The sequence below is a fragment of the Brachyhypopomus gauderio genome, chromosome 6, assembly GCF_052324685.1.
Source record: "Brachyhypopomus gauderio isolate BG-103 chromosome 6, BGAUD_0.2, whole genome shotgun sequence".
NCBI classification, from domain to species: Eukaryota; Metazoa; Chordata; class Actinopteri; order Gymnotiformes; family Hypopomidae; genus Brachyhypopomus; species Brachyhypopomus gauderio.
In genome coordinates this window covers 13,075,609-13,100,134 of record NC_135216.1, presented here as the reverse complement: position 1 = coordinate 13,100,134, position 24,526 = coordinate 13,075,609, and the positions used below count along the sequence as shown (strand labels likewise).

Sequence of the window (24,526 nt, the reverse complement as noted above, 5' to 3'; positions counted from 1 at the left end):
CCAAGTGGGTTTAAAAGACTGATTCATCAAAGCAAAATGAATCTCCTTTTCTCTGATAGGAGGCTAATGATGGCGTATTTGTTCACTGTTAGTCGTGCGAGATTCAATTGCCTAGGCAGCATGAGATGGGCCAGATTGCAGAGTCATAAATTACATGATGTAATTACTTCCCATCATTGTTGAAAGTCAATAAGAAAACAGGGAGGCACTGCGGTGACAGCTAATTGGACCTATGAAGTCTATAGCAATTATTAGCTGCTTGGTTTTAACTGTATATTGAGTGTTTATCTATGTCAATGTATCCTATGTCTATGAAGTTTAAATGCACACATCACAGGTTGCCTTCTTTAAACCCTTCAGGTTTATTCTTTGCAAAGGTGAGTCCACTGCAGCACTGGTACCGACCTCTTAGCAGGGCCGTCGCCGGTCTGCTCGTCCACGTAGTCTTGTTTCAGCTCCTCCGCCACGTCGCTGTCGCTGTCGTAATCCTGGTACACATTCTTCTCCAGCTCATCTGACTCGTACTGGTGAGACAAGGAAGGTCACAGGCGGGAGAAGAATGGGGTTACTTAGTGTCACGGCCATTCATGGACACCAAGAGAAGCTAAGAGGCGAAGACGTGTCCCTTCCCTCTCACTGTCCAGATTCATACATCACAACTTAGTGTTCCTCTAATCTAAACACTCCAGCAAATGTAAAGGTGTGGGGTACGTCCATACATCCAAGGGGGATATATGTACTTATATAAAATAAGTTCTGAGGGACTATTGAGTATTCTTTGAAAGCAGCAAACAGCATAATGGTGAATCAAACATGCAAACATGACCAAAAGAGCTTCAGGACTGCAAGACGCGTTTCACAGGTACCGACACGATATAAGTCTCAGGTTCGTTCTAGTGCAATGTAAGGAGAACTGCTGACACCAAGCACTGCCACAAGCCCCGAAGGCTGTTAGCAAGGGCTGCTGGGTGATCACTGCACTCTAATGTCATAATTATACATCACATTAACTCTAGGCCCTCTTAGCCGTCTACAGTAATTAAAAAAGGCTGGTTTTTGGAATGTATCACTGCATGTCTCAAGGTAAAAACACCTCGTTCCTGGGCTACATTATCCACGGAGTAAACGCTCCATTTATTCTCATTGTCCCAGGCTCTCTCGAATGAAATGTCAAGCACATCGGAGTACTTAAAACAGCAAATGAATTCCATAGACGCCGAAACCTCCATAAAGTTGAAACCCCCACGACGCGGCACTTAGTGAAACCATAAACCACTTGGAGCCCTAAATTAATTACGTCCAGCTTAATTACAGCCGCCATTTATTTTCTCATTTCCATAATGGCTCAATGTGGCACCAATAATGTTACTCAAGCCTGAAGAGACAAAGGCAGAGGGGAGTTCAACTTTGATCAGGCCTGATATAACACAACATCAGAAACCTCTACACCGGGGAGACTAAAACAGTCATTTAACACATAAAACAGAACTAGATTTAATCACTTTAACGACAGCATAAACCCCATATTGAGATGCTCACCGTCTCGACACGTTTAGGGTTATTAGCTCGTAATGTTTTATATATTAACATATGACAAAGTGAAAGTTGTAATGTAGTTGTAATAACTCAGCAGTAATGGTGTAGTAAGTGAGTGATATGCCTACCCCATTGGAGGCCAACACATCTTCAGTGTCCTCTTCCTTATTGTCTATCTGCATCTCAAATGGGTTTCCCCCCTGCACATACTGCTGGAACAGGGAGAGCTCCACGGGTCCGCTGAGGGCCGGCTGCCTGCTGGGTGATACTGACGGGGAGCGACACTGGCCCATGAAGCCAAACTCCTGCAGGTGACAGGGCAAATCTGTTGACATACGTACAGATCAAAGGAAACTAAAATCTGAAGAGGAATCGGTAAAGGATACAGGGCAGCCACAAGAGCTCAATGAGTCAGAGAACACCAACAACGCATGTAAAGGTTGAAACACTTGGAATACCCACAATGCATTCAGTGTTGTTGGATGTCGATTTACGACTTTTAAATAAGCATCCTACATGCGGAAGGCCACGCAGCCTCACAATGGCACTTCCAGCATGTTTGTTTGAGGGCCACATGTTTCACGTCTTCCTTTAGCTCCTACGTTTTCCCATGACAACTGCAAATTGCTTCAGAGGCACACACCCCCGTACCCTTCATGCCCACAGTTTAGCCCAGCAGCATTAACTATATAAAGCACGCACACCAAAATATTATTAAGTAATAGCTACGTGTAATTGGTGTTTGAAACACAGGAGGCCATAAATAGAAGGAGATGATACACTTTGATGCAAGTCCAATGCAGAAATACTGTAGCAATTAAATCAGCACAGGGGGTTAGGGATCAAAGCTCTGGAAAGATAGCCTTAAATGACCCTAAACTGCATATGCATAAACTCATTAGCACATCATATCACTGACAAGAAGTAGTCATGCTAATGAAGCTCCTTAATGAGCTCAAGCAATTATACCTTCTCATCAGTGTGCCCTATACCCATCATTTCCTTGGGTCTTCTGAACATAAATCAAAACAAAAACCTCAGCCATTCAAATAGTGTACTACAGGTAAACCTGCCTTTTGCATAAGCTAATCAAAAGAAAATTTTGCAGATTTATTTATAAGATCCTGTCTCCCTCAGACTGTCGATGTATGTATAATAAGATGTATGTATGAAAAAAAAAAATTATTTTGGAAGTGACATCCCAGAAACTGCTGCAGGACAAATGGTTCATGTTTAAACTAACTGGGTGAGTTGCACCTTGGGTCGGTAAAGCAGAGGAGGCTGCAGTCCAACACCCAACGAACCACCGATAACAAAAGATCTCAAACATGTACCCAGCCAACGGTTCCACCAAGATGGACAAACTTATTCACCACTGAATGGGTAAGTAATGACGTAATGTATCGGGCAGTGGGACGTCACCTTTAAACAGTGGAATATCTGCTGATAGAAGAAAACATTAAGGTGTTAACATCTCACAGGCCAGTTGCCCCTTCCGCTGCGCCAGAACTTACGTGAAGTTGTGCAATGCTGAAGTTGGACTTCACAGGGCACAGCTCCCAGGTCTCGTTTTCCAGAAACATCCGCAACTCTTCCAGGCGAATTCTAATGGCATGAGAGAGGAACAAGACACACTCCTCACAATAAAACCAAATAAATTCATATATAACAAAAGGCTTCATAGAGCCAGAACAGGTCAGATTCAGCAGGCTGCAGTGAGACACTCCCTCTCTTTCCCTCTGCTCACAGAACTGAATGGGCTATGGTGCGTCTCGGTCAATTTCAGTGGCTTCAGCCTGAATGTCAGTATTATATCATCAAAAATGACAATTCCATGCTGTGCCTCAAATAAAGCAAGGTACAGGAGTGTAAATCTCACGCCAATCTGGTCAGGGGTATAAAAACTCGGATGAAAAAAAGATCCACAAAATCCACAAAAAGAGCTAAGTGAAAGTGCTTGCTACGCACGTTAGGAATTTAAATGGCACGCCTCGCTTTTTAACCAGGCAGCAGGACGGACTAGTTGTCCCACGTTCAGGGATATTTTACAGCGCATCACATTGGCGCTGCATCACTCTCTGCTTGAGGAAGAAAGGGAGGCAGGATGTCGTTTTTGGCCTCTGTGCCAGGAGGTGCAATATATATTCCAGAGATGAAATGTGTTAATGCAGCGTGTGTCCCAGCAGAGACAGAGTGCATTCAGGAGGCTGACAGATAATCGCTTTTTATGGATGCCACCAGAGCACTCCAAAAAAAAATAAAAAAAACCTGCAATAATTACGATGCTGTGCACGAGTGCGATCGTGCCCTCCCTCCTGGGAGAAGCGCCTTTCTCCACACTGCTACCAGCGTCTGCAGGGGAAACTGTGGAGCAACGCCACCCCCTGTATGGCCGGGCCGTCTCTGCCCTGTAGAGCTCGGGGGAACAGTCACAACCAACCGCCGGCTGGTCCACTAGAACATCCCCGGCCGACTGAATTTATATAGTCACATTTATGTAGCATGGTATTCCATGATCACACAATGTGGGCATGAGAAGTCATTAACAATGATTAAGCACACGTGGTTGCTAGTGGACTCTATCTGAAGAAGCACGTGACAGGCCTGCGTTTCCACAGACACCAGATAAACGCTCGCCGACTCGAGACGATCCTGAGGGCCCGATGGGATTGAACGCTCTGATGCTGGCGTGTAGGGTCAAGCGAGGGCAGGGGGGCTCTCTTACCTGTGATAGGTCTTGAAGTAGTTGACACTCTGCCTCTTGATGGACTCCTGCAGGACCTCGGACTTGCTGCCGCAGAACTCCTCCCCCACCTGCATGAGCCTGGGGCAAAACGGGGCAGAGAGGGCCACACGCCCGGGGAGAGGTGTAGATGTGAGTGCGCACCCCACCGGGCACCGGAACAGCGGAGGGGCTGTTTTTGGGCTTCAAATCTTAATTAAGCCCATGGAGTTGCCTCACGGCACGAGTTGCCCACTGGGGGCAGAGAGCAGGTGGATGTATTCACCTTGCCATGACCTGTGGGCAGGGGTCAGCCCACGGAGGCCACAGTAGCACACACTCAAAGTTGAGCCTTTTAATTGAGCAGTGAGGCTCCCTCTCACACAGAGGATGAGTGTCGCTTCATCCGCGACCTCTGACCCTGGCCCCCTCCCCACGCCCTGCGGGGCTAAGAGGGCCCTGTGTGGCAGGGCAAGACATCTCGCCAAGTTTTTATTTGTACCAGCGGCCATGTGGTCACCCACCTGCTGACCACATCCAGCACCACGATGAAGTCGTCGTACTTGAAGTTGGACATGTCCGTGCCGAGCAAATACGCCTTCACTTTCAGCTGGACGTCCTGAGAGGGGGAAGAGACGCGGGTGGGCGGAGTCAGAACGGAAGTCAGGAAGCTGACGGACAACCCAGGAAGGCGAGACAAGCGGGGCAAGAGGGACGAGAGGGCGTTACCTGCCATATGCGGCTCAGGCCGTGCTCCAGCTTCTTCTTGACGTAGCTGCGCCCAACCGTCGACTCCTCGCAGCCCTCAGCACCTGCACCGCCTGCACACACCCCACACAACAAACCTTCAGTCAGCACTTAAACTCCACGTGGGACTCCTCGTTAGAGAACAGCAAAGACAAACACCACCCTATCCTGAGGACTTACTGAGTCGAAAAACAGCCCCTGGGGTAACAGACTTCGAAAATGTAAAAGACCCATTTCCTGCACCCTCGACCCGAATATCCTGTTATCTTAAACAGCCACCTGCCTCTACAGCGTTAAAACAAGCCACACCTCTAGCTGCAGTCTTTTACTTAAATCAGTTATATCTACAAAATCAGATTAGCTTAGCCTACTGTGAGCAATGAGAAATGGTGCGTCACAAATGCACCTATCGTGTGGCCTGCCCTGCTGTGACAGCCGTACCCAAGCCCACGCTGGCTTAGAAGCTGTGCTAGCACTATCGATGGCGTCCCCGAACAGTGGCTGGGTGTGGGGCACAGGGGACGTGGGCATGGTTGTGCTGAGCATGCCCTGAAGACTAAAGCTCCTAGAGCTATGGGGCACCACACAGGGCAAGGAGGCTTCATCACCATGACGACAGTGTGTACGCCCCCTTGTGGGCGGAAGGATCAGTCAAGCTAGAGGCAGAACCTCTTGCATACATTATTAATAAAGACAGTTAATCACACTGACAACCACTGTTCTTCTTGGGCCTCAGCAAACAAACAAACAGAAATGACATGGAAAACAATGTCATTAAGTCGAGCTTATAGCAGCGATAAAAGCAAATGTCCTGCAGAAACTTCATACTCTACTCTGACTTTGTCACTGACAAAATGTAATGAGGCAAACGACACCAAATGTGCCGAAACAGATGGTGAGGACCACCTGAAGACATTTGCAACACAAACCGTTGAGGTGTTTGGTGCATGGGGGTCAAAACCAGCAGGTAGTCAGCCCACACTCTTCAGACGCAAACCTCCTAAACCAAGTGCTCATTTGAATACAACAGCCATCAGAAAACCCATCATCACGTGGAGCTGCGGATGTATTCAACATCATGGATCAATTGTCCTCCTACGTCCCTCTGCACATCACCTGCTTTAACTACAATTCGTTGTGCGCGTTGACTCAGTTTGGTGGCCTGTCTGGTAAATAAGGCCACGGTCCCTACATGCCGTATGTGCGTTTGCACACATTAATTCAAATCTCCAAGAAGAAGGGGTCCAGGTCAGTGGAGCTGCACACCCTCTCTAACCGCTTGCTTGGACAGCACATGCAGGTTTTATGAGCTCTGCACCGCTCACGGGCAATTTGATCAGAGAGCTGGCGAAGTGGAGAACGCGCCCAAACCACGCAGGAAGACAAACAAATAAAGCTCGTCCACGCATGGGCCAAGCAGAAGCGAAAAACATGGATTACGGCCCAGCATCCAAACGACTGCTAGTTTGTTCTCATGAAAAACAGGATAATAAATAACCAAACAGACAGAGACAAACATGTTGTAGCCCGAGATCTGGCTCATGCAATTACGATAAAATGCTAAAGCATGCGTCCGACTTTCTTGAGAAGTGGGACACCGTGTAGTAAAGGTGTACAAAATATCAACAAACGTTTTTTTAACCTTGGCAAAGCTGAACTCTACAAGGCCTTATTAAATGTAGTGTAGAGCAGCAGTCATGCTCCGGATAAAACAATAAAAAGGTCAAACAGCTTATTTCACTGGGAGTAACTACAGCCGCCCTAACAGAATCCAGAATGTCAGATTATCATCAAGGGAAAAAAATCTCCTCCCTGGTCCATTACCAAGTCATCAAGCATGTTACTGTTCTGAGGAAAAAATGTCTGTCAATGTCAACTCCTCGCTTTTATGTTCAGAATGATATAGATTTCTCCACACAGGGCACATGGGGGGGCAAATATATGCTATTCTTCATTTAATAAGAAAGAACAGCTCACCACACGTAACGTACAGCACCATAACTTTAGAGAGCAGTTTAAACAGTCAAGGTCACTGATTTAAAAAAATGAACCCTTATTGTAAAGTAACCAATGGAACATCCATTATTGGCATTCAGGTCAGCTGGGTTCGAGCGCACATTTAGACATGCTGACAGGCCAACACACATTCCTTCACCGACCTGCGCTTCCTGTTTGATGTCAGCACTTCCAATTCCATTCTAAAATATGGAGCTCCTTCCCTGAAAGTCGGCCTATTGATTTGCTCCTGTGTTTTGCATCATGATCGTGTTACATGAGCGAACATCTTTTTGAGGTTAAGGGCGCAGCGTGAACTCCTGACTTTCTGGTGATTGGACGTTGAAGGCATCCAGGCGTCAGTGGAGGAGCTTGTACTGCAGACAGGCAGTGCCTCGGAGACTCTAGCATGTTGTGCTGGGTACATAGATGTAGAAGGTACACTTTTATCGTATCTGTCCGGACAACATTCAATCAGTGCTGTGGGACAACCGGCTGATGCTAAGCTTATCTGTAGAATCTGCAGAATTTTGTAGAATTGAGTGTTTACATTCTACAGCAAATTAACTGATGCTGCAGTTTTCATTTTCTGGTTTCAGCTCCAAAAGAACAAACACCATTACCAAATCATTATATCCACCTGCTTTGTGTTTCTTGTCTCCAGCTGCATTCTATAAGCTACAACCCTAGAGAAGGGAAGTTGCACCAGCAGGAACCGACAGCCTTTCCACATTTCCTGCTTGTCTGCCATCATAACTGCTCTGTGATCTGGGACACTAATCTCTTTTGATCAGGCCCTGTTACACTTGAACAGAATTCTATTATGAAGAGCAAAAAGAAAACTTGAAAACTATATTTTGGGCTGGGCAGATTAAACTGACATTACTTTTTGAAAGGTGTCCAGCATTTCAGTTAAATATCCAGGAAATTGGCGTGCATTTGTCGTCAATAACTGCTTAAAACATTCTAACTGAAAAACATGGCATTGGTTGTTAGATAAATGTGTTTTTGTTGGTTTAACATAAGATGGACTGTATTAAATTTCAAGTTATTCATGAAGAAATCCAGATCATTCCACAAAGTGGTCTTTAGTCATTTCACCACGTGTGATTGGGGATTTGTGTGGTATCTGTGTGAATCTGACCAATAACACAATTATGACATCACTAAGGATTTACCCTTCAACGAAGAAACCTTGTTCAATCGACATCTGGCTAGCTGAACTGTGTAAAACATTTACAGCTGCTGTAGTTACATGCCATCTGCAACTAACTTAGCTAGTAATGATTAAGATAGTGATGAAGAAAAGGCAGCTTAAAACCCTGAGGAGTTTGATTCCTTTGATGAATTTGAAAATAAGAGATTGAGAGCTCAGCAAATGTTATTTTACAATATCGCTGACTATAATAGTGGACTTAAGCAGCTACGTTAACGTTTAGGTATGACGCCTGCTGCTACTTCTGTGCAAAATTTCGTGAAAAAAATTGTCATGACTTGTTTGACAGAATCAACTGCCCATTACTACATTTTTGTGTGTTTGTGTGTGTGTGTGTGTGTGTGTGTGTGTGTGTGTGTGTGTGTGAGTGAAAGTACACTAGAATAGATTCAGATTATTATTGTAGATTGTAAATGATTATTGTACATCTGCACTGCACTGTGCAGAGAGTCTGTTTTCTTTGCCATTTATTGGTTACAGTTGCTGTAATGCTTATTTTTTTCCATTTGCACACATGAATCTTGAGATATTGATAATCCATGAAGCTTAACATGTACTATAAAATCTTTTTTCAGTCACAGACCCTCTCAGATTTGGAGCAAGTAGTGTGACAGAACACACTTTTATTCAATAAGTAATAGTATAACTATCACTTTTTACACATTTCTATACTACTTTATATAAACACTTTGGTAAATATATTTCAAATTGTTTCAATTAGGTGAGTAAAGATATGTTTTCATAAGAGATATGAAAAGGTAAAAAAATCAGACCTAAATTATTCATATTATTTCAAATAGAACCTCATTAGGAAGAGGGCTGGAATTGTTGTGAACATGTGCTCAGAGGGTTAAAGTCTTTTCAATTTAAACCCCAGTGAGTATGTGTACGGGACCTGTTGTGCTCTGGTTCTTTGGAAAATAACCATAGTGTCTACCACTACATCACTATTAAACTTGAAGGCAGTGGATTACTGGAACCCAATCAAAGAGCTCCTGGCTGTGGAGCAGTGAGGGGGGATTTTCCCCTCAGTTGTTTCAGGTCTGGAAGAACACAGCTATGCAAAGCGTCAGGGGAAAACTCCCACCAAGCCAACTACTGGACAAGGCAAGAAAAAATATCATCTCACTGTCAGAACTCATGCACGCATACGCATGCACATGCATGTGTACATACACACACACACACACACACACACAGTTTGGGGTCGGCGTGACCTGGCAGAAGACAAAGGGATGAAAATAATGATGAACAGAAGCACAATAGGCAAGGCTTTGAAGAGCTAGCGCTCTTGTGTTTGTTTTGGTTGCGTTTGTTTGCGGCCGGCCCTCCTCCACAGAACCAGCGTTTCTTCCTCACAACATACTCCGCATCGTACATTTTGCAAATGTACTCACAACGCTGGCTCTTCTCGTGACATGTTTTTTTTTCTTCTGTATCGATGGGACGATGCAAATGCACGCACTGTGACCAAGAGCGTGCAGGACGGCCGGCCGTGGGGATGAGCCCACGAAACAGTGAGATGTGTGGGACGAAGAAGCCTAGAACTATAGAGGAAACACGACTGTGGATCTTGCACCAAATCATTGATTCTGAAAATAGGCAAAGGCAATTATCCATGACAGACACAGCTTGTACCTGTCTTGAGTTCTGTTCAGGAAATAACATTAGTCTTTCATAACCCAATCCTTCATATGATAGACCCGAAGGAGACACAGTGGTTACAGCCATGACCTCACCACACAGGTTCTCAGAGGATATAAAGAGGCACTTTCTCAAGAAGAAGTGACCCGAGTGCATTTTGAAGCACAATTTTATTTGATTTTGAGCACCATACCTCTAGCTACATAATGGAGAACCAAGAAGCGAAAGGCGGCGGTGAGTGGGTGAGTGAGAATCGCGAGTGATAGGTGAGACGGGCCGACCCAGACCCACACAGTCAGGACAAGAGATCCGCACCCGTTTTTGTGAGGATACAGTTTGCTTATGTAAACAGTACATCAGTACAGTGGTGATCCAGGGCTAGATATTACATACACAAACATTAGACCACCATACTAACACAGAGCAGCAATACAAGTTCTAATACAATCACCACTATAACATGAAGTTTCATCCCATGAGAGAAGCTGTGAAGAAAGCAGCCAAAACCTTTTTCTAGTCTGGGACCCAGAAGAAACTTAAACATTTATCTGCATATAACAAATGCAGCTAATAACTTTAGGCTCACAATAAATGAACATTATAGAAAATTATCTAAAATGTGAACTCCATGACACCTCGGCCATGGTTGATATCTGACCATAAATGTGATGTTTGGCCGGCTGTTGCCAATAATGTACAACTGCTGCAAACAATCTGTGAAATTAATAATAACTTGGTTAACATAATGCAGTTAACAAAATTGTTCAACAGTATACCTCTCTTAGTTAATAAACAAGTTGGTTCCTGCACATCCACACTAAGACAGAATTCCACCTTTACAATATTTACAATATTAACCATGATTAGTTTCCAGCCCACTGTCCTCATGCTCTAGAGACCTAGTCTGATAAAATGACAGCAGCTGGCCATGATCCTTTTTAACTTTATTAGAAATTAACTCTGTCACAAACAGCAGCAATTAAAACACCGATACTAAAACTCAAACATCCTTCTTAACATGCTCCGTTTTATGTTTTATGTACAGCTGACCAGTAATGATTTGTATTAACTTGGCCGGTGTGTTCGAAGCTCCTTTCAAATGACAAAAAGACGTGTGCTTTTGGCAAAGCATCTCCACACAGGACTGTGGCTGCCTCGCGGGATTCTGCTCCTCTCAAGCGAGTCAAAGCCCTGAAGCAGAACGTTTCTTATGAAGCTGTGAGCCCTCTCTCAATCCCCATGGTCATCTCCCACAGTGCCCTCTCCCACGGATCACAGTGAGACCCGTTCCACAAAGAGTGCAGTGACAAGCAAGGGGCACCTCAGTCCGCACCTCAAAAAGCCTCCGTCCGATCCGGGTTTGAGCGCTTTTGACCAGAGAGAGGACATTTTCTAACATGCAGTTATTGCCGATTACGCATTGCACTAAATTAGACGGCGAAGCATGTCACAGGCTAGTGGAAGCAATTTACCTGTTGACAGCACTGCCAAATGAGAGAAGGCAGGCTGAGCAGACTTAACAAGGACAGAGATAAATGCTGAAGGCAATGGCAGGCAACCAGAGGTGTAATTGTCAATTTGACATGGGATTGGTGGATTATTAAATGTTCCACACATGAGTACCCGAGCATGTCCGGGGCCCAAAATTTATCTTTCTCAACAGAGAAGGGCAGCACCTGTGATGAAATCTGCAGTTATGATATATGACCGAGCTACATACAGGTCATCGTGAGCCCTGTGTCAGATAGCTCAGCAAATAGTTTGTGGCAATGAAGGAGAAGAAAACCCTAACCCTAACCTTTATGGACAAAACTTCTTGGATTAACCCATTAACCTACAAACAGCTCTAGATGTTTTCTGCGTCAGTGGTGAAATGGTGTGAAGGCCTAAAGCTGTGTGCGGAGGCCTTCACTTCTCTGTGGTTTGTTCTGGCCGATGCCGAAGAGGTTAAGCAGCGATGTAGCATGTCCCAGCCAACCAGTCCTTTCTGCTCCATCTGCTGACATTTGTGCTCTCTCCAAAGCCTGAAACTCCAACTCACTCCACCCATCACCAGCTCCAAGCGTAATGCTGCAGGACGGCCAAGAGAGAGGATGGCCACAGCTCTACTCTTTACCCAAACTATTTCACTTTATTGAGTGGTGACATTATTAATCACCACATTTACTTCGACAGATTCAATATATCAGCCTAGACCTTAAGGCCGAGACCACGCTCATGCTCGTTTTGGTGATGACAGACAGAAAGAGTGCCGGGGCAAAACTTGGCTAATGACTATTGGCCAAAGGATTAACTAGCATGTAGACGACTCCTGCAAAGGCTCATGGGAGTGCCTAAGGGAGGGCAGTGGGCCAAGCGTAGCCAAAGGAGAAGGATCATATTAAAGTCAAACACCAGTTTGAAAAGAAAGAAGTTCAAATGAAATTCATATTGCCTTCTTGATTAGATGTAAATGTAATATTTATCCTTGCAAATTTGTGTGAGGCTTATGCTGAAAAAGTCCAAGCCATAAAAGTTTCAGGATAGTCCCGACTGTATAAACAGTGAAAGAATGTAGGTGTATTTTTCAAACAAATATTTAGGATCTCAGTTCCACCTACAGCCACCTTATTCAGCAGTTCCTAAGACTACTTACGACTCACTTTTTAATAGTCTTAAAGGTCACATTGTTGCTCTATTTCCTGCCTTAACTGGATTTTATGTACTGTAGTTAAAATCAAACTTTAATTGCTTAATAAGCACATTTAAAAAATGTCCATCACCAAGATCTTAATGTTCAGCTAAAACTGCCTTTGATCAAGGCACAAAGGAGTAGTTTTCTGACAAAGCGCTTAGCAAGTATCATTCTGAACCTGATGAACACAAAGCATGAAAACGGCTTCAGAAATGCATTTGTGGTCTACTCATTTACTGTGGAAATTGATCAGACCGAATGTGCATGTAGGAATTCTGCGCTTATCTCCAAGAAGTCCCTGAGGCTTCTCCATGTTAGCAGCCAGCAGCAGCTCTGCTCATCCTGGAGAAACATCTCCTGCTCTGTTAGGTGAAGGTGGGGGAAGAATGAGAGAGATGAAGCAGAAAGGGTTCAGCTGGGCACCTTTCTACATCACCTTTCTACACCACCTACAGACCAAGAACACCACACTGCATTGCCATTTCCTCCTTAGCTGCCTCCATATTGAGCAAGAAGGTCTAACAGAGGCGCACTGTTAAAAGGACGCTGAAAGACGCTTGTTGAGGACTACTGTGCTCTCAGGGCAAATCATCTGTCATTTAATAACCATGAACGAACACATGTAATAACATTGAAAGAACTGACAGGAGCACGAGGTGGGTGCAGCTTCAGTGTGCTTATGCACAAGGCCAAGTCAATAACGTTCAAGTGAAACATTTTTCCCCTCTAATGCACATCATATGGCATTCACTGGAGTGGCTATAAGGGTGCTTTGGAGTGATTCAATGAATTTCCAATGTCAGACTCAATCAGCTACAAGCACCAATCTATTTCCGGACCGTTCGATGACCTCACAGATCGAAGCAGAGGGAAAGCATTGAGGCAAAGGGCAAAAACCACTGCACTCAAATATGAATGCCACTGAGGCAAAGGGCAAAAACCACTACACTCAAATGCGAATGCCACTGAGGCAAAGGGCAAAAAACACTGCACTCAAATATGAATGCCACTGAGGCAAAGGGCAAAAACCACTACACTCAAATGCGAATGCCACTGAGGCAAAGGGCAAAAAACACTGCACTCAAATATGAATGCCACTGAGGCAAAGGGCAAAAACCACTACACTCAAATGTGAATGCCACTGAGGCAAAGGGCAAAAAACACTGCACTCAAATATGAATGCCACTGAGGCAAAGGGCAAAAACCACTACACTCAAATGCGAATGCCACTGAGGCAAAGGGCAAAAAACACTGCACTCAAATATGAATGCTACTGGGCTTGCCCACATGACTACCGTGAGATGGCCGACTTCACTCACCATTAGTCTTTCACTGGGCCTCATTTGCAGATGTTCACTGGTAAGATATGCATAAAATTTAATTTATAAAAATAAAAAATAAAAAATGTTATTGACGATCTATAAATATATAAAAGAGGATGATATTTAAAGACTGCTGCACACAATCATCTATAGATGTGAGGCTTTGGTTGTAAAGTCTTTCTGAGATCAATCATACAGCCGAATTCCACCCATAACATTTATTAGCTCCTAAACCTAAACAGCAAGGTTCACCAATTACTCGATATGAATGGCCATATGTCATTCACCTGTGGTTGTTTATGTGTGAATCACTGCTGAACCCTGAACTGTTCTTTCCACGAGTCTATAAGAGGTCTATAGGGTGGAAATGTTGAGTTTGTGTTGCGATCAAAAATCATAAGAAAAACTCTTACTGCAAGAATTATGGAGCGGGGACCCACATCAAGGTCTGCACATGGTTCATGGAAAGACTTCCGTGGGGCTCCCAGCACTGCATTACTTACAGCTGTAATATGTCTGTCCCCAAGTGCAGTTAAGACGAGTGAAACAGCATCAGCACAGGCGAAGAAGAGGAAGAGGAAGGGCGTTACCTCCACCTGCGTCGGCCGTCTCCTCTTTGTCATGTTCCTCGTGCCACTGCATCGTTCGGTAGTAGCTAAGCATGACCTCCCATAATGCTTTGCAGAGGTCAGTCAGGCAGGGGATGTAGCTGTCTGGAGTGATGTGCTGATAGGAGAGAGATAAGAACAGGGAACCGGTTCAGGCCAGAAACAGCCACTTTAAGGCAATCAACACACATGCATAAACATGGAGGAGCATGGACGTGCTCTGGTACTCTGTGAGGTGTGGCACTCAGATGGAGGCAGCTATTTTGAGACACTGTGTGGACACAATGGAAAACAGAAGACTTGGACTTTGCTTCTTTTGAGTGGGAAGCCAATAATGTCTGAAAAGACTCACTGATGCTTCAATGACAACAAGTAAACACTCTTAACTCACTGCTTGCCAGCCCCATAGATAAACACACAGATTTGAGCTAAACAGGATGGGCAGGGAGGATCCTCTCAACAGGAGTTTCTTTAAGCCTTGCCGTTTCCATAACATTAAAGCTGTTCCTTCTTTAACAACAGTACAATGATGGAAGTGCCGCCTCTCTCAGTCCACAAGCAAGAAAGCGGAAAGATACAACAACACCAAGTTAAAATTCTCAGCTAAGAGTTTGTTTGTGGCAGAATGTCTTTATTTGCTTCAAGAGGTGGGACTCGCCAAGTTCACCAGGTGTTCCACAGGCGCAAACTCGTCTCCAAATAATCTGAACAAAGTTTTATTTATTTATCAATGCAAGAGTAAATGGCATCTCAGAAATGTGAATTTACTCTGCGCTATTTGTCAAACAGTATGTCAGAGGTAATACATGAAATGCCTCTGTTGAGTTACTGGGTTTTTCAGTGAAGCGGAGAAGCATGGTGTCTCTTTAGATATACGCGCTGCCCTAAATGTTACCCTTGACATTTGGACATCAGTAAATCTGACTGCACGGGAGCGTCAATACACCAGAGATAATGGAAGGAGCCGTGATGAACCCGGATGAGCATTTACCCTGCGTTTAATCCATCAGACCCACACAGAGGCCCGTCAGATTCCTCGGAGTTCTGTAATCAGAACGAATACCACAGAGACGGAACCAGCTCCCATCACGCTGAAATGAGAAACTATATTTCAAGTCCAAAGGGGACACTCTGCGTTTATAGTGCAACACAGTTTGCTTCACATTTTACCTCAGGGAGGATTCGTGGAAAGACTGCCATAGCCCCATTTGGCCAGGCTGATCTATAGCTAGGGAGGCCCAATGTAGACTTTGCTGTCTGGAGCCACCGCATGACCGTCTCAACCATGCACACTCATCCATCAGACCCACCGACAGCACCGCGTCGGCACCACCAGGCCTCCCCTCCCGTGTGGCACCTCCACCCAGCCCGGGTTGGGACGTGGAAACCCAGCTTGCGCGGCAGGGCTGCGCGTGGGTGAATTACGGCTGGCCAGCGCCGGGCTCTCCTTTTACGGCAGCGCAATGGCACGTAGCGACATGGCTTCCAGCTGTGGAAAAAGCTAACGTTCGCGCCCAACATCCACAGGCCTTCAGGAGCAATATAATTTAGAAGGTCTTGCACTTCTTCTTGTGGCTTCAGGCGGATACAGTCTGGTCACTGCGAGTTTGCCTGGGGTCTGTAAATTAGACCCACCCACAGAGACTGTGCAGCCTCTCGTGCCAAACGTCTCCTCACTCTGCTTCAGAGAGGCTAAGAGGAATCTTTACACAGGAGGGGAAAGCAAACAGTAGCGAAAGGAGGGACAGCAAGGAATAGATTCATGTTAGTAGGACTTAGCAGGTAATTCCCAGCCTGAACCCATTCAACTTTACAGGAACACAGTCATAAAAATACAATGGACCGCCATTAAAATAAAATGCCAAAGATATTCATCCATGGTAAAGCATTTTTCAATTCTTCCTCAGATGACAGTAGTGTCACTGTGACTCGTTAGCTTTTTTTGACTGAGGATTCAGAAAACAGGAGGAATTAACACATTTTTGCATGTCCGAATTTTTGTATTGTACTAGCCCACTGTACATTGTGATCCCGTCCGAGTGGCTGAAATACATCGAGTTAAGGCTGAACCGTACATGGTGACTGGCAGTGTTCATGTAATTCTTGGTGGTGGATCACATCTGAATGCAAAGTGAGGCATTTTACCAGAGATCACACTAATGCAATGAGAGATACAACAAGGCACAGCAAATCCAATGAAGGATAAAATTTATAGGATATAACTTTCCGAGTGCTGTTGCCAGATTGGAGTCTACAAGGAAAAGTGTTTAAATCACACTGGCATTGATGCTGTGATTACCAGTAGAAAAGCAGAGCTTGGCTCTATATAATACCACAGAACCTGCAATGGAAGGTAAAAGGAGAAACTACTGATGTCAAATCTCACAGCCAATCACAGGTCAAATACTGCTGCTGGGCAACAGAGAGTCGTGTAGAGGGGATCACAGAAATGTGGTATGAGTCTTGTCTTATCTAGAGAAAGGCAGGCAGAACGCATCACGTCCTGCAAAGGTTGAGAGAATACATCGCAGGCAGGCAAGTCAGGTGTACCGCTCAAACAGCCAGCAGATTGGATTAAATGGCAAGACCATCTCACAGTTGAGGGGGGTCTTGGAACACAGTGCTGTGAAGTGGAAAAGTTCTAGGAAATCCCCCCGACGTCTCAGGGCTTATGTGGCCATTCTCAAACACAAATACAAGGATTGCGAAGTGGGGGTGGGGGTGTCGTTTATTTATTTTGGCTTTTTTTTTTTTAGTTGAGGGGGTGGTGGTTCAGTCCTATATTTAACCGATCCATATCTATTGTGAGACCCACAGTCACAGATGCTATATACTTTTTTTTGTCCTTGAAAATGCATGAAGAAGAAAAGACAAAATAAGTTTGCTGCCATCAGCAGTCTTGAGAAATACAGCCACAGCAGTTCTACACAAGGAACGTACCATCAAACCCAGCTGTGTAGAGGAGCCGCTCCCCAGGAGAACATCCACACCAGGTGTCCTAATGGCCGACCAACTCCGACATTATAATTCATACTATCCTATGAGCATCGTTTGTACCCAATCAAACAAAAAGCTCATGAAATGTGCGTAAGACTTCTCTAGTGAAAAAGACCAGCAACTTCCATTCCAGTCCTTAAATGCAAGTGAATCATAAAAAGATTAGTGGAAACTGCACCATGTCACCTATGTACACGGTCTTAAAATTAAATTTATTTAATAGTATTTAGAACAATATCAACCTTCATGCTTGGTAACCAGAAAGAAGCCACATGCTATGGCATTTCCCAAGCCCAACAGGATAATCACTGGCATGCGGTATGAATAATGAGATCTACAAGGCAAGAGAGCATTTAGACAAGTCCTCTGGAGCGAGGAACAATTAGCATGATTGCAGTGCGCAGCTACAAGTCAGCACAGATTGCTTGATGAGCTCCTGTTCCTTCAACCGGGTCCTGTGTCATCCTCCACAATGGGAAAACATCGCTAATCAGCACATTATCATGACACGCATCGTCTAATTCTTTCCAGCGTGACCATGCAATGGAAGGCATTTCTTAAGACCGTTCAGCCTCTGAGCTCTAATACGAACTCTGTGACCTTGGGGTGAAGGCCAAAGCTTTCACGGGGTCGACACACACGCACATGTCTCTGGAGCCGTTCTTTCGGGCCCAGAACGTCTCATCCTGGTCAGAGGGTAGGGCTATGGTCTTCGGCGTACTGAGACCGTGCACTGTTCCGACGTGGTGGAGCGAACGACCAATTCCACGAGCCGGGGCTTTATTGGCGCTGCATGTTAATGATGCCGTTTGCACATCCTGGCTTATCAGCGCGTATCAATGCAGCTCCGCACCGAGTTAATCCAGAGAATTAATCAAATGTTCCTTCGACTGGGCGGGTGAGTGTCCTCCGTCCAAGCAGCCTCGTCCAAGTTGGCGCAGATCGAGAGTCGACCCTCGGTACCGACGAACGTCATCCAAGAGGTGACGAAATGAAAGACTGTGGTGCTGGCTGCTCGTAAATATTAATGGCTCGAGCTTTATGCAACAGCTTGGAAAATGCCAACGCTTGTTTTAAAAGTTCCGAGGCCTAGTTTGGAGAGTTATAACGGAAAAGAAATCACCATCCCTTTTTAAAGCACTTTTCAGTATGAACACATAATGTGCCCTGCGAGTCTCTGGATGATGTGTAATAAACTCATCTTCTTAGAAATGTGATAAAAGACTCGCTCCAGATGCATCAAGCTCATCAGACCCAGCACTTCCTGTGTGATGAGAGCAGAGGAAAAGGGGACACGGGAACCAGCGGCGTAACTGGCATTTCATTAGGACATCACAACTGCAGAACCAGAGGACGGCACCTCTAAAGATGTGTGTGATGATGTCGAAACACAAGAGCACACGGAGGTCAAACGATGTTTGAATGCTTGAAAGCAATTAGACGCTGTGATCTCTGCGAACGGAAACATGACCCGTGCATGGCACTGTATTCCGATCTAGCACATGCACAGGTGTGTCATGACGACCGCTATATACATGTGCTTGCCTGGGGCATCCCAGCTCATGTTTCCGCTCGATTGCTTCATTATCGGAGCCCCGCCGAACAGACGTTGTTCAATTGAGCTCACCTGGTGAGAAATTATCCAAGCTTTGAAAGCCTTGCTGGGGTTCAGTGGCTCAAAAGGCTCATATCTGAGAGAAAAACCTCCTTTGGCTTCGGCTGTGAACATGAGCGCCTTAGAGCTATGGGCTCCAGCTCCAAACGCTTGGAGAAATAGATGAAAAATGAGAAACAAGGAGAGAAATGAACTACTGAACCAGACTGAGAACCTCGACTCTCCTGGTATTTCACTGTTGAAGCGGTTTCTGAATGTGTGGACCTGTAGTTTATGGGATGGATGTGAGTTACTGGTGTTAGTTTGCCCTGTGCACTTTGGCATCCACTTGAAATGGTCCTTTTGTGAATTTGTCATTACTGCACAAGCTGCCTGTGTCTTCAGACGTTTCTCTTTGGAAAAAAAATTAAATAAGTAATGATGTCGAGGGACATAAGTAAAATTTACTCCTTAACTGGAATTAAGAAAAATTTGGGAGACGTCACATAAGCATCAGGGCCATGATATAAAACCAGCACGTTCAAACTTTGACAGCCGGCTCCATCCTAGGGGCGGTCAAGAGTCATCTACATGCGCGCTGCAGAGGCCACCTGTGAATCCCGACAGCGTAGCGGTGTGGAAGCCCTACAGTGTTGGTCAGGCACAGGGCAGCAGCGTGCAGCAGAGGTCCAGCAACAGGGGGATGGAGCGTTCATGCAAAATTCATCTCCGGATCTCCATTACGAAGCGACCTTTGGGGCACGGCAGTTACGTCAAATTTTAATTCTGCCGATGGGGTTCAGAGGTCAGCGCTGAAGTGATTGTCATTAGCATGGCACTCGTCATGGTTATTTTATGACGGCGGCTGCCGAGGGAGATCCAGATTGAAACCGGGGGACGTGATGCCCAGTTAACTGCCCTCAAGCAGCGACCGCAATCTCCTGAGCAGATAGGGGGCACCAGAGAGGCACCGAGGGCTTGTTAGTTTGCCGTGTGTGCGCTTCCTGTGTGATTGTTTCTCATATCCCCCCAATTGAGAATTCCTCACACTTGAAAACGAAGCTAAAATGATTAGAAGGGCTTCCTACAGACGAAAGCTCTTTTTTTTTCATTTTAATCTTCAGATTTCGAAGCAATCTGCCAGCTGAAAAGATAATATCAGCCAAGCTGACAGTTCACGCCGGGCGGCTTGTGGCAGGAGGGCGAATTCATATTCGGGTGCACGGCGCTCGGGCCTTAGCCCCGCCCCTGGAGGCCCTTCCGCAGGCGTGCGTGTGCGTGGTGACATACACGGCCATGCAGCAGACGGTGAGGTGCTGCCGTGCATGCGTGGAGAGCTCATGTGGGATGAGTGTCGAGAAATTCATCTGTACAGCAGCAGCAGGTATGGAGCACATAGACCAGCAGAGCATCACACCCGTGATTCACAACGCATGACACTCATGAGCGTGTCCATGTTGAATAACATGTTTAATAAAATAAAGGTTTAATAATAAAAAGACTGGCTACACACACACACACACACACACACACACACACATACACACACACATACACATACACACACACACACACACCTGCCCAGTGCACCAGCTCTACAGTGTGTGCTTTAGCTGAGCTAAATCTCAACAAAATCCCATTTTGGCAATGAAATATAAGGAAAGTCCCAATGCAGATTGATCCACATAACTGAGCTGTGCTGCCTTTAGTGGGCTTAGCTGAACACTCCTACCCAGTGCTCTGCTCACTACGCCAAGACCAGCACTTCTGCAGACTTAATCTTAGGTCACAGCTTGCACATCTTCTCTTAAGGACTTGGGAGTGCATACTGTTTCGCTTAAGAAAGAAAGTGCTGCTCTTTTATAGACAGCGGAGATGTCTGTGATTCGTGTAATAAAGCTCTGCAGCACGGCGTGAGAATCTGGCGATCCAGCAGGCCCCCGATCACAGACGGATCTCGGGCCAAGCTTGCGCGGACGCTGCCAGATTAACACCACCAGGGTTGCTGCACCCACCGGCAGACAGTCACCATACAGGGTGCACAGATCTGGCTGCATCTCAAAGAACAATAAACGGGACTGACTGAAGTCTTCGACTTTGGTCTGTAATGCATAGATCCCCAAATGGCTGGCAGACATTCAGAGGCGGAGCTAAAGAGTGCTGCAGACTGCCCTCAGAGCACCGGAAGACTCCATGGTGGCTGGTAAGGACTCCGTTACTGCTTATTAACTCAGATTAATTGCTTCGCAATTCACCCCTGAACGAGATTGCTCTCCTCTGTCCACTGAGTGGAGTAACTGGCTCGGTGGGGGGGGGGGGGGGGGGGGGGGGGGATGGGGGTAAACGACACAAATAATGTCATCCCTTAGGAAAAGAAAAAGCATTTCTCTGCTTGTCAGAAGCACAAAAGGAACAGGAGTTTAGCACAGATGTCCCCAGTGTCTCCGCAGTTTAAGCGCTGACCTTTAACTGGACGTCCTTAACGCCGTGTGTGTGGACTGAGGATGTCGACAGGGGAGCCTTGGGCAATATCGGCGGGGCGTCAGGAGGACCTACCGTGCAGAGATCTTTGTACTGCATCTTCTGGAACTTGGTGTCCGCGGTGCCAGCACACAGCTCCACGTAGCCCAACACCACCTGGAAAACGGTGTTGTGAATGGCCTGGGTGAAGTGCATGTGAAGCTGATCCATGGCAGTCTGGGGGGGTAGAAGGGTAGAAGAGACATTTGAGGGAATGAATGAGATATTTAAGAGCAAGAGGGTAGAAAGAGAGAGATAGATAGATATGGGGAGGGATGTTGAAGAAGAATTTTCACAGCTTGCAGGAGGCAGTACTAAAACAGATGACTTGTGCAAGGGCTCGGAAGGCTCGGCCGCGTGTGGGATTTTAGCCCGAGCTGAATATACAACGTATACTAAGTGAACCATTACGTTTTGTTCAGACAGCAGTGTCACCTGTTTTTGTTTTGCCTACTGCTCTCCTCCCCAGCAAGATCTCTCTCGGTCTCTCACCTCTCCGTGCTTGAGCACGCTCCAGTACACACATGGTCAATAACACCACACTTCACATCAGACAGACTCATTATCATGCAACCGCGCTGCTTTAACCAAAGCAAGAGGAAAGCTATGCCCCCATTACCAAAGGGAAACAGAACTAGATCCACAAAAAACACCCCTCACAAAACAGAACATCCAACAACACAACAGGAACCACACTAACACGGTCCGCACGCCTAAGGTACACCGGGTTCGACAGCCATCCAAGAGCTGGAGCCCTGTACTCTCTGTATGGATCAGAACCATGTTGGCTCCACTAGCCAAGCAGGTGTGGGACTGCACCCATATACTCCAAACAAATGGAGTTTTGTCTGGATTTGTTGATGAATAATCCTTAAAGAGCTTCCAGAGGCGAAGGCAGCAGCGGCTCTCTGGGAAGCACCCAACTCATCCAACCTAATCCAGGAAACAGATTTAATCTAGATTGAGTCCTGAAAGCAACCAAAGTGCTCTCTGCCTATTCTTGCAGGTCAATGTGTCTAATATGGAGGAAGAATTAGGAGAGCAGAAGAGCTTTCTGCAAGTTTTTCTGATTTATTTTTTTATAATCTAACTAATTATTGCAAACGAAAACACCTGCACCACAACACAAAATGGAAGTCACAGGTGCTTATTAAGATAACAGGGGCAATATGAACAATCCATTAGCACACATTAAAGGGCAAGAATGAAAATAATAAATAACAATTAGATACAAAAGTCTGTTTACCCATTAGGCCAACTACACAGCATATGGACCTACAAGAGGGGCTCACCAGAAATAACCAGCATTGTTAATTAATTATGTATTCTGGCTTATTACAACCAATGAGCGTTCAGTTCTGACAGAAGAAGGTCAGACGTCAAACTCCTAACGACTAAACAAGAATGACGGTGGCACCAATGCGCCAATTTGGGGTTTTTTACGTCATTTGTTAATAACTCGGTAAGGAACTCTCGACCACAGTCAGAGGGACAGACATGTGAAAGACACGTTTTCATTCAGAAAAAGACGTGTAGAATGAGGAAAATGTGGAATATGTGGGCTATGGAACATGCTGTGATGAGTCACTCACCTGTGTCTTACCCAGCAGTGTGTACGCCAGCTGAACTTTGGTGTAGTGTGAGACGTCAAAGTGCTTGCAGGTCTTGGATAGAGCCACGTCCAGCTGCTCCTGCTCAGATAAAGAAAGAAGGAAGAGGTGAGGGGATAAACGTTACTGCCAGCCCCAGAACACACTGTCCAGGCAGGAGAAAACTATGTTGACATGCTACTTTGGCCCCAATAACCATTTCTGTATTGAGATTTTGTTTTCCTAGAGAGCGGTAATCGCCCAGAGAGCGCTGAAGGACACACCGGCATTCAAATACTGAAGAAAATACAAACTGTCAAATGCAGAACACAGTAAAGTGGAATACCGCCGTGACTGCAACGTGACTACAAAATCAGAGAGAAAGATAGAGTCAGCATCAGAGACAGCTAGCCCGAGGATTATTTAAACTAATAAATATAGTTATTCCAGGAGGCTGAGTAAAGATGAAGTTATACAAACCAACTTGTACTTTGATATATATTCAAAAATATTAAGCAGCTTTGGGCTTGTGAATCCAAGTTAGGAAAAAAATGGAAGATAAACCTGAGAATGTTAATCAATCTATCGAGTTAAAGTAATTGAGATAAAAACAATATCAATACAGGTTACTACTGTGTAGGTAAAATAGAAAAGCTATGAATGTATTCATTTTTTTGCACTTCTAAAACATTGTTCCATATAGTATGAAGAGGTGCAGAAAAGACGACGGAACTCCCTTTCAAGTATGGGTACGTTGTAGATTAGATTTAGGACTCCCCATCTCACAGAATTCACTACTAGGGAAACTGTGTGGTTGTGTATGTTATGTATGTGGAGAGAGAGAGAGAGATAGATCATATTCAAGTCCTGTTTTCAAATACAAGTCCTGAAAAGCAGGATTTCATGCTAGACAACAAAGTCCTTCTGCCTGTAACCTGCAGATACAGAATGATGCATGCACACCACTCTTAGCACAGTTCTGAAGCTGAGCAGGGGACGCTTATAGCCTTTCAAATCTCTGTGCTGTTCTCACTGCGTGGACACCAAACCCGGCATGGCAGACAGTCCAGCTAGCTCTGAAGAGGTGACCCGAGAGGCACGCAGGTGAGGCACGATCCGAGAGAATGCCTGGCATATCGGCGCTCCCTCGAGAGCCGAGCCGGGAAGAACTGGTCACATACCTCTATCTGTTCCAGGGTGTCCTGCAGCTTTGAGTTCAGTTCACTGGGGGGAGAAAAAAAAACAAAAAAAAAAACACATTTCAAAGTCAATTTAGCAATGACAAACAAGCAGGCCCACGCCAAAAGACCGTCCAGGATCAGGACGCTCCGAAAGCATGCTTTTGTGCTCCCGAGACGGGCA

At 45.5% G+C, this 24,526-nt stretch overlaps 1 protein-coding gene across 4 annotated transcripts in view; it reads right to left on the bottom strand.

Moving 5' to 3' along the window:
• The window catches only part of vps50 (VPS50 EARP/GARPII complex subunit), an 88,114-nt gene that overhangs the window by 38,442 nt on the left and 25,146 nt on the right, over positions 1 to 24,526 (bottom strand). For all 4 annotated transcript variants that reach the window (XM_077008784.1, XM_077008782.1, XM_077008783.1 and 1 more), the window contains exons 10-19: positions 24,346 to 24,388; positions 23,168 to 23,266; positions 21,612 to 21,752; positions 14,447 to 14,582; positions 4,988 to 5,079; positions 4,783 to 4,877; positions 4,262 to 4,360; positions 3,051 to 3,141; positions 1,665 to 1,841; positions 406 to 524 (exon numbers count right to left, since the gene is read on the bottom strand). In XM_077008784.1, coding sequence (XP_076864899.1) covers positions 406 to 524; positions 1,665 to 1,841; positions 3,051 to 3,141; positions 4,262 to 4,360; positions 4,783 to 4,877; positions 4,988 to 5,079; positions 14,447 to 14,582; positions 21,612 to 21,752; positions 23,168 to 23,266; positions 24,346 to 24,388 — 1,092 coding nt within the window. The remainder of the gene's footprint in view (positions 1 to 405; positions 525 to 1,664; positions 1,842 to 3,050; positions 3,142 to 4,261; positions 4,361 to 4,782; positions 4,878 to 4,987; positions 5,080 to 14,446; positions 14,583 to 21,611; positions 21,753 to 23,167; positions 23,267 to 24,345; positions 24,389 to 24,526) is intronic.